The sequence below is a fragment of the Achroia grisella genome, unplaced genomic scaffold (assembly GCF_030625045.1).
Source record: "Achroia grisella isolate CSIRO2021 unplaced genomic scaffold, CSIRO_AGI_Agris_v1 utg558, whole genome shotgun sequence".
Taxonomy (NCBI): Eukaryota; Metazoa; Arthropoda; class Insecta; order Lepidoptera; family Pyralidae; genus Achroia; species Achroia grisella.
In genome coordinates, this window is record NW_026712938.1 from 2,824,356 (window position 1) to 2,838,333 (window position 13,978).

A 13,978-nucleotide genomic window follows, 5' to 3' on the forward strand; every position below is an offset into this window, starting at 1 on the left:
TTAAAAAAATTGTGTTCGGGGAACCTTCGAAAGGTTTTTAGAAAAACCTTCTTTGTAGAAAAAGTTTTCTGGTGTTCCCCTCCAGCGATTTGTATAATTTGCGAGAGTCCCTTATTTGAATTTTACTTTCCTGTAAAAATCCGCTATGGAACGACAAGATCAATATTTTGAAAGGAAATGTGGGTTCAATTACGACGCGCACAGAAGTATTTACATACTATGTCATGAAACCGCGTCTCCTAAGATCAGTGTAATGACTAGGGAACTTTGGTAGAAGTTTTGAATTTTATTGAAAGATTTTTAAGGATGAAATATATTTTATCCAAAAAATATAATATGTTTTTCTCTTTTTTTTCACTAATTAATTTCGTGATTTATAGGCATCTCTTCGTTTTATAACAATGCGACGGCAGTTATATTATTTGATAAAGTACATTTTATCAAAAAAAAAATTCCATCTTTGAATTTCACCACGTTTAAAAAACTCGCTAAGAAACAGACGATATCTTTTTTTTAATGATTTATTTCGTGGTGAATGATCTATCTCTTCTTTGTTTTATAACCTCAATAAACTTGGACCTAACCGCTTTTCTTCGAAACTGATTTTGCGATTCAGAATATCTAATATTGCACCAACTACTTTGACCTTACCTGCCAAGCGATGCCGTATTTTACGTTTTGCGACTTTCGGCTCTCGCTCTATTATGAGTAGCGTAAAGTAATAGATCTCTTCCTTCGTTCTAGAATTGTTGACTTTGACTGCAACCAGCTGTCTTTGGACATGGTTAATTTTTATTGTTTTTGGACATGGTTATATTCATGTTAAATCTTATCTAACCTCGCACGAATTATGAAAATATAATTGCAATGTGCTTGAAGCAAATAATCTCTTAATCACATTCCTCAGGACGATTTTTAGGAAACCAGACCGAAAAAAAAGGTCATATGGAATACTTACGAGTACACTGTAGGTTTGTCCGTCCATCTGTCTGTCACCGCGCTATTTCACAACTACTATTATTGATTTAAAATTTAGAACAGTTCTTGATACTGTTCAGTCATGAAAATGTAAAATTTATAATAATATTTGAATGCACACATCTCTGCCTTCATCCTAATAGACATAGCGTAGAGATAACTTCATAAATACACGTATAAAAATATTTAAGTACTATTATATATTTAACTTGTATTAATATAAAAATTATAGAAATTTTAAAAGATTTTTTTGTTTTATTTAATACAAAAATTGAATAAGTAACCGTTACTACCGGTAATAAAAATAGACGTAATACTTTTATTTTCTAACACATATTGTCTCCAATGTCAAGTACGAATGAGAGATAAACAAACAATATAAGTAGAATAATTATTTTATACCGATACATTAACATGAATTCTATTGCAGTTAAAATATGTAGGCTTTAAAATAGTAATAATAATATCTTAATATGAGATATTTGTTTCTTTATAATCTTCAAAAATATCAAATACGAGTAATTAAATTGCATTAGATTAAAATAAATAAATTCTAATATATTAAAATATATATATCAATAAAATGATATGACGCTAATAATTATCGCTTTAGATGTACAATATAATTATAAGTTTTAAATAACTTCTACAAGCTCTTCAATACGTGTAACTTTTTCCTTTGTTGTGTGAGCTGTAGCTTCTGTATCATCAGTCCATGCATCTGAAAACATTTTGTCCAGTAACATGCGGATTTGTTTAAGAAATCTTTTTAAATTGATATGAGATAATATTCCTTGTTCAGTAACTGGAGCCAATTTTTCTTTGTCTTTTTCAGACTTTTGTAAGACATTATTCACTATGTATGAAGATGCTTGTGTAACAGCTTCCTCCCATTCCTATAATTAAACAATAGAAACCTTAATAATATTTAATGTTAATTATGAATGTGGATGGTTATAAGGGTAGAGGAAGACCGAAAAAGAGATGGATGGACTGTGTGAAAGATGATATGGTGAGAAAGGAAATAAATAACGGGATGACTGCGAACAGAGATGATTGGAAGAGAAAAACATATTACGCCGACCCCAAATAAATGGGATAAGGATGAATGAAGATGTTAATTGACACATTATCCCTTAGAAACTTAAAAGAGATTTGTATATTGATACTACTGACCTACATAAAATGAGGAGCCACCTAATTATGATGAAGATGCTTATATTCATAAAAGAAATGTTTTTGTTTACAGCGGGAATGTATGGAATAAGTGATTTTATCACAGATAGATAGGTATGTAGGTAGGCAAAAACATACCAGTTTGTTACACACAAAGCTCCATGGTTCACTAAAGTATATAAGTATTTATATTTTTTAACAGCATACTACCTGCCTGCACTTAGCAGGCTGTCCACGAGTTACGCCGTTTCAAGTTACGTCGAACAATGTTTTGACACTATTCCTCAAAGCATAAGTCAATTGTTTCCCAATACCCCATGGGCTTGGCGGAGCGCGGTGGCGGCGAGCGGGAATCACCTCGCACATGCTTGTTTAATTAGATTTTTCTTTCGGTTAGTTTCGATCCTAACTCTTCAGCTTTACATGTAAACATATGAAAAAATATGTCGTCGTGTATTTCGGGAACCACATGCCGTAAGTAGGAGGACCGTGTGTGGATATATAAAGCATCAAAAGACTTACTTGATGCAGTTCGTAAATAGTACTTAATGACAGCATTTCCTCAATTAGTTTCACTTTGAAATCATTCGGAGTAGTTTGCTTTAGAATGTGAATTATGAGATGTCCAATACTCATTAGTGTTGTACTTGACCTAAAAAAAATTCTTAATAGCTAATTTTTTGTCGTAGTCATTTGTTTAAATTTATTAACAGAATACTTGTTCCTATATGTCTTAATCATGTATTAGTCGTATTGAATCGTATATGTGAATGACTCAAGAAACTGAGGTAAAATATTTACTGAAGTAAATATTTTGCGTAACATTTAAGTAGTAGTTATCTGCAATTAAGAAATACTTAAAATCTTATCATTTTATTTTTAATATTAGCATTAAGTCTCTTTTTTATATAATTACAAACCTGCAAACGTTTTCCCTGGATTGTATAATTTTATGAACTGAATCTTGAATACGTTTATGCGTGTCCTTCATGAGAAACTCGAGCTGATCGCAGTCGCCTGGGGGCAGCGATCCATATTGTACCAACAAACGTTTCTGTATCAGTGTGAATTGTTTCTGTAATATGTCTAAATCGTCCTGCAAGCAATAAATTGGTGTATCTACATATAAATGTAAATAAGAACATTATTCTGGCAATCATCATCACACATCATGAACACTCGTCGTCCCTATAGTCTGCACTTAGTATTTAAGTCTTCAATATCTTTCTAATATATTGTTCTTATCTCCATAATATCTACCCTTTAACCAATGTTCCTCTCACGCCTCGCGGTCTGCGTACGCCCGGCGCGTGCGATACTCCAGTTGAATGAATTCTCTAATCCCAGTGTTACATAAAACCGACCCCACTATTTTTTAGTTTTATTTCATAGGTTATACACATAGTAAACCCAGACCCATTATAAAGAATGTACCTATACTACTAAATAGAAATGTTTATATTGTGCGGACTCGTTTTTGACTACTTACTTGGGCTACCAATGTACCAAGATAGGTCCACCTCCACGCATAGGAACCGTCGTGAAACCATATGGAAACTGTCGCGGTTAATTCTAGATGAATGCGCCACTATGGGCTAATTGACCTCACTTTATGCTCATCCTTCATACAGCACTGATCTCATGCGTGAAACTGTTAGCGCAAACGGGCTCACCATTTAATTCTCACAAATGCGACAGGATTATTAATTTATTCATTGCCCCCTCTCACACGTGTTGTCTTTTTGCGTATGAGCTATGCACACACACTACGTTACTCACACCAGTTTTTTTTTGTACCTGTATTGTTGTTGAAATTTTCTAAAATACTTTTTGTCAAATGTTTAATATGTTATAAAATAAACCTATGTTCCACATTTCAACTTTCGAGTTTCATTAGTTTTGCCTGTCAGGACAAATGATATGTATCTAAGTATAAAAAATTATAACTAGAAAAAATACATTTTAAAAAGTAACTGACCTCTAAACTTTTAAGTGTTATTCTTTCTCTTGCATGAGCTTCGATGCTCTTTAAAAAATTGTGGATGAGTTGCTTTAAAAAGTCTTTATCACATTTAATGTAAAACCGAAAATCAGTGAGACCCATACGCGCAAAATGATCCATTAACTTGACTACGAAATAATCTAATATGGATGCAATTTCAGGAAAATCATCAGCTTCTATAGAATATTGTTCTCCGGAGCTTTTAAATGTTACTGTTTTTTTAATTGCTCTGTATGAAAATGTAACAATCTCCGATGATCCCCCGTATTGGAACAATTCTTTTTCAGAAAAATCTGTAAATTTATATTATATGTAATTTTAAAATAAAATAAATAATTATTAATTATGTATAAAACTATAATGTTACAGCTAGTCGGCAGTATACTAACTGCATACTAAATGACGATCTAAATATTGATATTCAGACACGCGAATTGAACATATTCTTACAATAAGTTACCTATGCATTTCTTTTATGAATTAAAAGTCTAAACCGGACTCCAAGACTGCAGGATAAGACTGTAATTTCAATAGTCAATAAACGAGATCCAAATAGTTGTGTTAATACCACTACTTGCCTGTAAATATTTCAGCAAATTTTACGCACGAATGGTTGGAGTTAATGAAAAGTTTTATCTCGTTCTCCGGGACCACGTCGATGGGACAACAATAAAGGGATATTGGAAGCATAATTTTTCGAGAGAGCACAGAAATTTTTCCAGCGGAATCTGTTATGGTAAAAAGAATATCCACTGCCGTTTCCGATACGTCACCTTCGCTTGATAAGAATATCTGTGTTTCTATTATTTCTGTACCATTAATATTATCTAAACATATGATAGCCTCAGAAAATGTAAATGGGGCGCAACATGCATATGTAATTTGGACATTCTGAATAAGTTTTGGATCCTTGCAAGTCATTATTATTACTATTGGACACATAAGTAAATGTAAAGCTTCATTATTGTCATGTTTAAAGTCGTTATTAAGGTTTTGTACTGGTTTACTGACATCCGCTTTTATTTTTATAATTTCGTCTATTTTCGATTCATTACTGTTATCTGGAATAATAAATTTAAAAAAGTTAATTTTATTTAATCATACGTAATTATTTTTATGTATGAATAAATTTCCTATAAATTATTATAAAAATCTAGAATAAGATTATTTACATAAAATGCATAAAAGATTTCCTAATTATATAGGATTTTTTACTAACTATTAGTCTTGATTTTTGTATAGCAAAACAGCAAATGTTCCCACACTAGTGATTTCAGTTACCTACCCTCTTTATTTTCTACTATGGCTTGCAGTGCTTCTTCTACTGTTTCTAATTCTGACTGAATTTGTTCAGGATCTCCTTCTTCATTAATCATCGGTGCAGCGTTAGAATTGAGATCAGGTTCCGTTCCTAAGTAGCAGACTGTAACTACGCCTGTATTGGACAGTGTCACAATTCCACCGGGTAGTGTCTTCAGAAAACAACGGGATATAGATATAGGAACATCGAGCAAGTCACACGACCATAACAATGATGTATTCTCGTAAACATACAACTTAGCATCATCCGATGCTACCATAACCAGTAAACGTGCTCCAGGCTCTGAAAATAATTGTTAATCTGGAAAATCTAGAATTGTTATATAGGGGTAATGCTGCAATAACGAAACTAAACTATTTTCTTCACTAAATACAACAAAATATCTATATAAGTACGATAATAAGTAGGTATGCCACTTCGTTGATTTAGAAACCTTTTTATTATAATGAAAATTTGTATCGTATGGTAAGGGGTAAAGCAGCTGATATAAATACAATATTTACTTTACAAAAGAGGGCCATTCGCTCTACTTATGGTATGGGTTCCAGGGAGTCATTGCGAGAGTATTTTAAGGAATCAAATATCCTCACCGTTGCTTCTCAATACATTTATGAAAATATCATCTATGCCAGGAAGAATATAGACTGTTTCAAAAGAGTTGATTGCACCAATAAAAGCTTACGTAACAATAACAAACTGATATTAAAAAAATGTCGTTTGGCTAAAGTTAGTAATTCGTTTTATGGCAATTGCGTAAGGTTTTACAATAAAATACCAGAGTCTGTTATAAATCTGCTAGAAAAAAGATTTAAATGTCAAATAAAATAGTTCCTTTGCAAAAAAAGCTTACTATAAAATTGAAGAATTCGTTAACAATAATAATGTTTTTATAGAAATTATCACTCTGACTTGTTATACTGTAATTACTTATTTATATAAAAAAACATCTATCACATTCTTCTTGTGATGAATCTGCATTCCGAATGAGTGGTAGAATCAAAATATGACTCACAATATTATCTGATTACACTATTTGTACATACGGATTAATAATGAGTCGTAGCTTGCAAATATTTTATCTACGAGTAATTGCAGAGTGGTTGTGATCTGCTATGATCATTATACCATTTTTACATGTTTTAATCTGAAATTCGTTATAGATATTACAAATAATATAAGTTTATATACCATAGAACCAGCCGATGAGATACGCATAGAAACATGTAGGCATATAATCGAATTTAATCATAAATTTCATAAGTCCATTATCTTGGAAACAGTACAAATGTCTTTCGCCTAATGCAATTATGCTGGAAAAATTGTTGCTAGTCTGCAAAACAATAAATTAGTTAATGCGATACCAAAAAATAGAGTATATTTTACATGCATTAAACAGATGCTCTACTATCTGAGTATCTACATCATTAATAATAACATAATAAGTAGTCAGAAAATATCCTCAGTATTCTAGAAAATTTTCTATATTAAAACCAAGACATTGATTTTTTAAAAAGTGTCCATACTAATGGTGCAGTAATCTCATTTATATTCTTTCAAAATAATATTAGGTTTATAAATACACCTATCTATAGTTAAACTGAATGCCGTCTTGTAAAACCTCATTGAAAACTACCGATATTACAGTACAAACCTGAATTACTTGAACGGATGTTACCTCCTCTCCGGCATTATATATCCATTGCGGTATGTTCTTCTTATTTTGTCGTACATTCAGTTCACTGAACTCTCGTAACTGTTGATAGCTATAATACAGTATTAGTTATTTATTAGTAACCTTGTAATAAAACAATATTAGAAATATGTATGTTTCTTATAAATATATTTCATATTCTGTGAAATTTCATTCACATTCCTACAGCCGTCTCTACGTGAAAGCTAACAACCAAATAGACAGTTTATATCTCGTCCTGATTTACGATTTTTTTACATGTAAATATAATGATGATGGTATATATTGCAATCCTTCTTTGTTTGTTACAAACAAAGAAGGATTTTACCTGTATATTTCTAATATCCACGTAGATTTGCAGATTACAAATGAGTCGCAACTTGCTATGTAACAAATCGGCCCTGGAATTATAATATTATCTAATATGCACATAAAAAGAAAAGTGTCTTGATCAAAAAAACTTAAACTTCCTTCTATTCCTTGTATGCATATAAAATTCCTTGATTTTACATTCCCAAAAGGTCCATGCGTTAAACTTTCAGCCTTTCTTGTAAACGAATGTTTTATCATCAATTTCAACACATTTTGGTCGCCTAAAACATTTATAATTAGGTAAGTACTTGTTATAGGTATGTACCTATCTAGTAGGTATAAACAAGAAATATAAGTACACATATATAAAATCGACCTGGACAATTCACTCAAGCGCAAACTAAGCAGAGTTTATTTTACGGTTACTAAACAACTGATATACATAGAATGCTTTTTTAAATACGTACATAATATACATAGAAAACACCCTACCAATACAAACAAACATAGACATGATTATAAATGTTAACAAAGAATAGGCACAAAACTTAATGTAATCCGCGCCAATATATAGTAGATACGTATACCGCCAATACCTACTACTTTTCGTGATAACGTTTGTTTGCTCGTCTCCTATCCTAGCTTGATAGATAATAGCCTAATTGTTCTAATGAACACAAATATTTTCTTTTTCCATTCTTAAGTGCGTTCGAAAAAAAACATTTAGCTTTACATATATAGCAGGTATATACAATTTATTCAACTTACCAGCATCAGTATGGCCTTCCTTTCTCTCCAACGTATAAATCGCATAGCTTTGTGGATGCAGTACAAGTATTTGTCGATCCACAGAACCACTGTAACCGTTAAAATAATATTAAGCAGTTAATACCTATAATAAATGGTTGGACACGATAAAATTATATTCAGTCTACTATTATATCTATACCGTACTTATATCATACATACAAACTACAAACTGTTTTTGGAGATCTAATAGTAGCTCTTTTTTAATAGTTCATCTTTGCAGGAAACACGCTAGTTGACGAAGCACTAGTGGATGAACATATAGAATATAAATAGAATTAGCATGAAGTCAAGCCAGTTAAGTAAGTTAGAGTGCCGAATTCGCATCGAAAACCAAAATGGTTCTTAGCTTTCATACTTCCCGCGCGGAGGTCAACCTGATGTATAACAATATGGCTGATATTCCCCATTAGGTACTAACAAACCACATACCTACTAGCCTTAATAGGTAGATCAATATATACATAGGTAATTAATTCTAAAGTGTTCCAGATTCGATTTATGATATATGTCTTTTTTGTTACTGGTTATTTTATATTTATATATTATATAAATTTTCTTTGTATAATTTCACAGTTATATAGATTTTGAAAAAATACCTGTACAACAGAAAACTTACGCTAAAAACTTCCCTGTTTCAATTTGTAATATAATTTCGCCTAATTGACTTTCTAATACTATATTTGATGTATCTTGATTTGGAAGTGGTTTATATATTTTCAGCAAGTATTCTTCACTTATTACAATGCAGTCACTATCACTGTGTGAATTAAATTTTTCCACTTTAAGCGAGCACGCATTTTGTACACCTGGTACGGTCTCGTCTAATTGTTGCCTAGCACTGGTCCACCATGGCTTTACTTTAAAAATTGACATGTTTGTATTCAATACACTGAAGTTTGATTGTTTAACCGAACATTCAACCAAGCAATATAATTTAAAATAGATTAGTTTGTTAATTTTAAACGACACTGTAAACTTACTGAGCTGCTGTTTTATCTACATATATAAACTACTGATTTAGTAACCATAGAAACGTAATACTAATCAAAACAAATGTCGTTTAGATGTCCCAAACTAATGCGTTTACTACCTTTTACAAACAGCCATATCTATGATAAAATAATTATTAACTCCATTTTGCATCTAAACTTCTCTTCCAACGTGAGCTTTACAGAATACTCCAATGGATTGATACAAAATAAAGACGTCTAGTCGTTTAGTACACCGTCTGACTCCGATGGTCACAAGTTCGATTCTCTCACGGTGTAAAAATTTTGTTAATATGACTATGATGGTTTATGGTCTAGTTGTTTTTATTCTATTTGCGTATTTTAACGACGCGCAACGTGAGGGTCGCTAAACAATAATAATTATGATATTACTATTCTAGTCACTAGGTATGAGGTTCAATCTACAAGTAGGTACGGAATTTTTATTTTGTAACAATAAAAATTCGGTTTTATTTTACTTTAGAAATTCCTAAAATTGGCAACCCTGTTTAGAGATGTTACAACAAAATATATCGACATTGTTGTCGGATATCGAACAAGACCGATTAATTTGGGTCCGATATATTAATTGAATTAATTGTATTCTTTGCAGTTCATACGTTATTGAACGTAGGTTTATGTGTGACACACACCAAATGATTTTTTTAACTGACAGAATAACAAAGATTGTAACTCCAGTAACAACATTAGGCATAAACTTGATACAAAGTAGTGCTATTTAATCATAATAGGAAAATATCAATGTTTTTTTTAACAAATTTATGTATATCTAAAAAAAAGTACACAAGACTGTGAACTAAAATGCACAAAAACTGTAATAAGCATAATAAAAATACTAATAAGCACTTCTGGTTGTGGATTTTTTTTCCATAACAATGTAACGGTGTGGATAAAATTTTGGGGAATACGAGATAGTTATTTGGCAACACTGTCTTGAAGTTTTATCTGTGTATTGTTGTGACTGGTGATTTTGTGGGTTTTGAATATTTTTTATCCAAATTCTTCCACATTGCGCTCAATACAACTTGTGTTCATAGCTTCAGCTCTGATAAGCTCAGCTTAATAAATAGCATATGTTTTGAGTACTGTACGATAATACGTCAGAAGCTATTAAGTGACTATTTGTATAACTAAAATTCAACAACAGCTTTGAAAATGTCACATGAATCTAAACAACCGAACAATGGAAATGATGAACAAAGAACTAATGGTGCGAATGATGAAGGTGACGCATGGGGCAGTCATGGATCTTCAGATAAACCACGATATGCAAAAATGCCAGTAAACAGAAACGCACCCTATTATAAAATGGACCACAAGCGACGCGGAGTTGCTATTATATTTAACCACGAGTTTTTTGATGTGCACAGCTTAAAGCCACGCACTGGAACTAATGTTGATAGCGATAATTTAGCTAGAGTTCTAAAAGGATTGGGCTTTCGTGTCACTATTTTCAACAACTTAAGATTCCACGAGCTTAATGCTCGTGTGCTGGAAATTGCCGACATGGATTACTCCGACGACGACTGCTTACTGATGGCAGTGTTGACTCATGGTGAGATGGGTATCCTATATGCTAAAGACACTCATTACAAAGCAGAAAACCTTTGGTACCACTTCACAGCTGATAGATGCCCTACTTTAGCAGGAAAACCAAAACTGTTCTTTATACAAGCCTGTCAGGGTGATAGACTTGATGGTGGTATTACATTGTCATCTACTGAGACTGATGGATCTTCAAGCACACAATACCGAATTCCAGTCCATGCAGATTTCTTAATTGCGTTTTCTACAGTCCCTGGTTACTTCTCTTGGAGAAATACAACACGAGGATCTTGGTTTATGCAAGCTCTCTGTGAAGAACTGCGTTTTTATGGTACTGAGAGAGACATCCTACAGCTCCTGACCTTTGTTAATCAAAAAGTAGCTCTCGATTATGAATCTAACACACCTGATGTGCCATCAATGCATCAACAAAAACAAGTTCCATGTATCACCAGCATGTTGACTCGTCTCCTTGTTTTTGGGAAGAAGTAGGTGATAAATCTTTATATTTTATATTTGAACTAATTTGTTATTAATTTTCTCTACATTTTCTTACATTTCATTAGAAAATAGTTCCTAAATCCCACTTATGTGTCCTTGCCATATAAATATAAACTAATGAAGTTCAATGTCTTTTGCATCATCACCATCATTATTTTATTGACTATATTTGAAATTGGTATATTTTTTTCCTTTGCCATTGATCTCTATCAGCATTCATTCAATAATTCTTTGTAACATTTGTGTTTGTACTATTTATTTGATTATTTTTTTTATAGTCTGTATTCAATACATACTGGAAGGTAAACAAAACTTTTGTTATAGCAACTTGCTTAAAAAATGTATGTAGCTAAATAAAAAAATATACTGTGTGTAATAAGATGTGAAGTCAGTTACATATTCGTTGCATATGTTTTCAAGCTTAACCACAATATTTATTAGCACAAATTTAGTTACAGAAAACTGCATCACTATAGTGTTATTTGAAGTGTAGTTATTTTTATTTTTGTATATTTTCATACTGATTTAATATGGAGTAGTGTTACATCATTTCATTTCCTTCCTTGAGGGAGGATCTGGATTTAAGTTTTTACCTAAAACAATTAGTGTATATTAAATGAAAAGTTGTGAAATAAAACAAATAGTTATGGCAAATGGTTTAACATTTGTATATAAATCTAGCCATAAAAAAGGCATAAGATAAAAACAATAACACAATAACAAATACATGTAATTATTTTTAAATTTTAAAATTGTATAAACTTGGTGATAAAGAAATGAAAATGTAATTTGTGCTGTGTTAACATGATGAAAGAAAGCAATTACTGGTGCCATTTGTTGTGCTAGTAAAGTAAAGTATAGCACATTTTTTTATAAAGCTTTAGAAGTAGTTTTAAATGAATTCACTTAGAAGTAAATTTTTAACTATAGTACCATTTCATAACTAGGTAAGCATAATTGTTTTCTTTAGAATATCAGTAGGTATTTTCATATGTCTATTATTAGTGTCAGACAATGACAGTAATAATGATATGTTCAGGTTCGCATACAAAACAAAAATATCTTGTGTAATATGATCTGATATTTCATTGTATTGTACTTAAATGTTTATGAAATTATGTCATTTATAATATTTTGTACTGAGACATAGTCATTGTGGTATTATAATAATTAATAGGTTCATGTTATATATAGCCAAAAAAATATAAAAATATACCTGGTACATATCATCTATGTATTTGGATATGTGCTGCAGAGTCTGCAGACAGCATTTAATATTGTGTTCAGATTTTTTTGTTTGTATTGTTTATTAATGAAATATTCTTTAAAAAGCCTTTTCTCTTGATATGATGGTTGCACAAACATTTATCTATTGGTGTATGCACTCACTATTTTTACAATTATACAATTGTCAATTTTGCACAACAACTTTTATATGTAGAATTTATAGTGTGATATTTAATCTTATTCTATATTGTATAACATTTGTATTTGTAAAGTATTTTATACCTACTACAAGTATTAAGTACTACTTGTATAAGTCTGTTATATTTCCATTGTTAAATCAAATGTCACAAATACAGAACAATTTTATTTTAGTAATTATGTTTAAGTATAAATAATTTAATTATGAGCATGATGAGAGAGATGTAGATTCTCGTTAATTGGAATAACCAATGGTTAGTAGCAGTGGGCACATTTTTCTGTGTGATCTGATATTTTAAGTGTATCTCTCTATTTAAGCATTCTGAACATTGTTAGAGTTCATTGACAATGTTCTTGATGATGCACCCAATGCTGCTGACCAATTTTCGTCCCAATAGCATTTTAGGAAGTTATTTTCATTCCTTGTGAATTATTGCTCACGATTTTATGTTATATTTTTCTATTAAAGTGAACTTTCCAATTTTTATAATGTGTCACGGAATAAAGAGGTATTGTAGGTAAGAACTAATTAATCACTAGTAATCATAAGTACAATATCTGTAAGTATAATTTAAAGTCAACATTATGTAATAACTTTAAGTTGTTAAACTGTTAACTTATCAAACTTAAGGATTATATTTAAGCATTCCATGAATTCTTTTATTGTCCAATTATGGTGCAATTTCTATATGCTTAATATGTGTTTGTAGAGTAAAGCAGTGCTGGTGAGTTCTTTAATTAACATATACATGGAATTTTACAGTCATAGTATATAGCAAAGATAAAAATATGCCCATCCATATAAATATATATATACTTCTGTACTTTTTATTATCTGAAACAATATAAATAACTTATGTATACAACAAGGAAAAACTGAAAGGGTCCTGAAATAAACCTGAGTACCTGCATTATGGATTATAACAAATTTGAGGGATATAATGTCTTATTTGGAAAGTCTGCATGCAACCTTTTTATAACCCCATATTTTTGGCTTTCTACCCTATATTTTATAGTTTCAATACATGCAGGTTACTTTTATGTATTTCATATTAGTTAAGCATATTTTATTTTTAATATAATCTGCATTCAATAAAATAAAATTTAATGATGATTTTTGATGACAAAAAGAAACAATTGTTATTTATTTAGATTTAGGTTAAAAATCAGTTTATTACATTCAATAGTTAAGCGTATGTACTCTATAT

At 31.0% G+C, this 13,978-nt stretch overlaps 2 protein-coding genes across 5 annotated transcripts; one reads left to right on the forward strand and one right to left on the reverse strand.

Moving 5' to 3' along the window:
- Positions 1-521: 521 nt before the first annotated feature.
- On the reverse strand, positions 522-9,657 carry LOC131848511 (protein PTHB1). Of its 4 annotated transcripts, XM_059198399.1 has the most exons (12): positions 9,387-9,655; positions 8,906-9,146; positions 8,248-8,336; positions 7,496-7,760; positions 7,129-7,240; positions 6,666-6,807; positions 5,442-5,759; positions 4,735-5,217; positions 4,133-4,449; positions 3,075-3,250; positions 2,677-2,806; positions 522-1,874 (listed from the first exon to the last, which is right to left on the reverse strand). In XM_059198399.1, exons 1-12 carry the CDS (start codon positions 9,430-9,432, stop codon positions 1,614-1,616), a joined length of 2,580 nt encoding a protein of 859 aa, XP_059054382.1. In that variant the 5' UTR covers positions 9,433-9,655; the 3' UTR covers positions 522-1,613. The 4 variants fall into 4 exon arrangements, with proteins under 4 accessions (XP_059054382.1, XP_059054386.1, XP_059054385.1 ...); XM_059198403.1 differs by lacking the exon at positions 4,735-5,217 and having other exon boundaries at positions 9,387-9,656; XM_059198402.1 differs by lacking the exon at positions 8,906-9,146 and having other exon boundaries at positions 9,387-9,653.
- A 557-nt stretch (positions 9,658-10,214) lies between these two features.
- On the forward strand, positions 10,215-11,449 carry LOC131848401 (caspase-1-like). Its single transcript, XM_059198237.1, has one exon. It carries the CDS (start codon positions 10,455-10,457, stop codon positions 11,334-11,336), a length of 882 nt encoding a protein of 293 aa, XP_059054220.1. The 5' UTR covers positions 10,215-10,454; the 3' UTR covers positions 11,337-11,449.
- The last annotated feature ends 2,529 nt before the right edge of the window (positions 11,450-13,978 follow it).

Bases quoted from the DNA above. Each gene is read 5' to 3' on its own strand.
- LOC131848511 (XM_059198399.1), bottom strand. From the start codon at position 9,432: ATGCAAAATGGAGTTAATAATTATTTTATCATAGATATGGCTGTTT. The intron at 6,808-7,128 runs GTTTGTACTGTA...ATTGTTTTGCAG, and splicing joins CATCCGTTCAAGTAATTCAG to ACTAGCAACAATTTTTCCAG. The intron at 1,875-2,676 runs GTAAGTCTTTTG...GTTTAATTATAG, and splicing joins CTATTTACGAACTGCATCAA to GAATGGGAGGAAGCTGTTAC.
- LOC131848401 (XM_059198237.1), top strand. From the start codon at position 10,455: ATGTCACATGAATCTAAACAACCGAACAATGGAAATGATGAACAAAGA.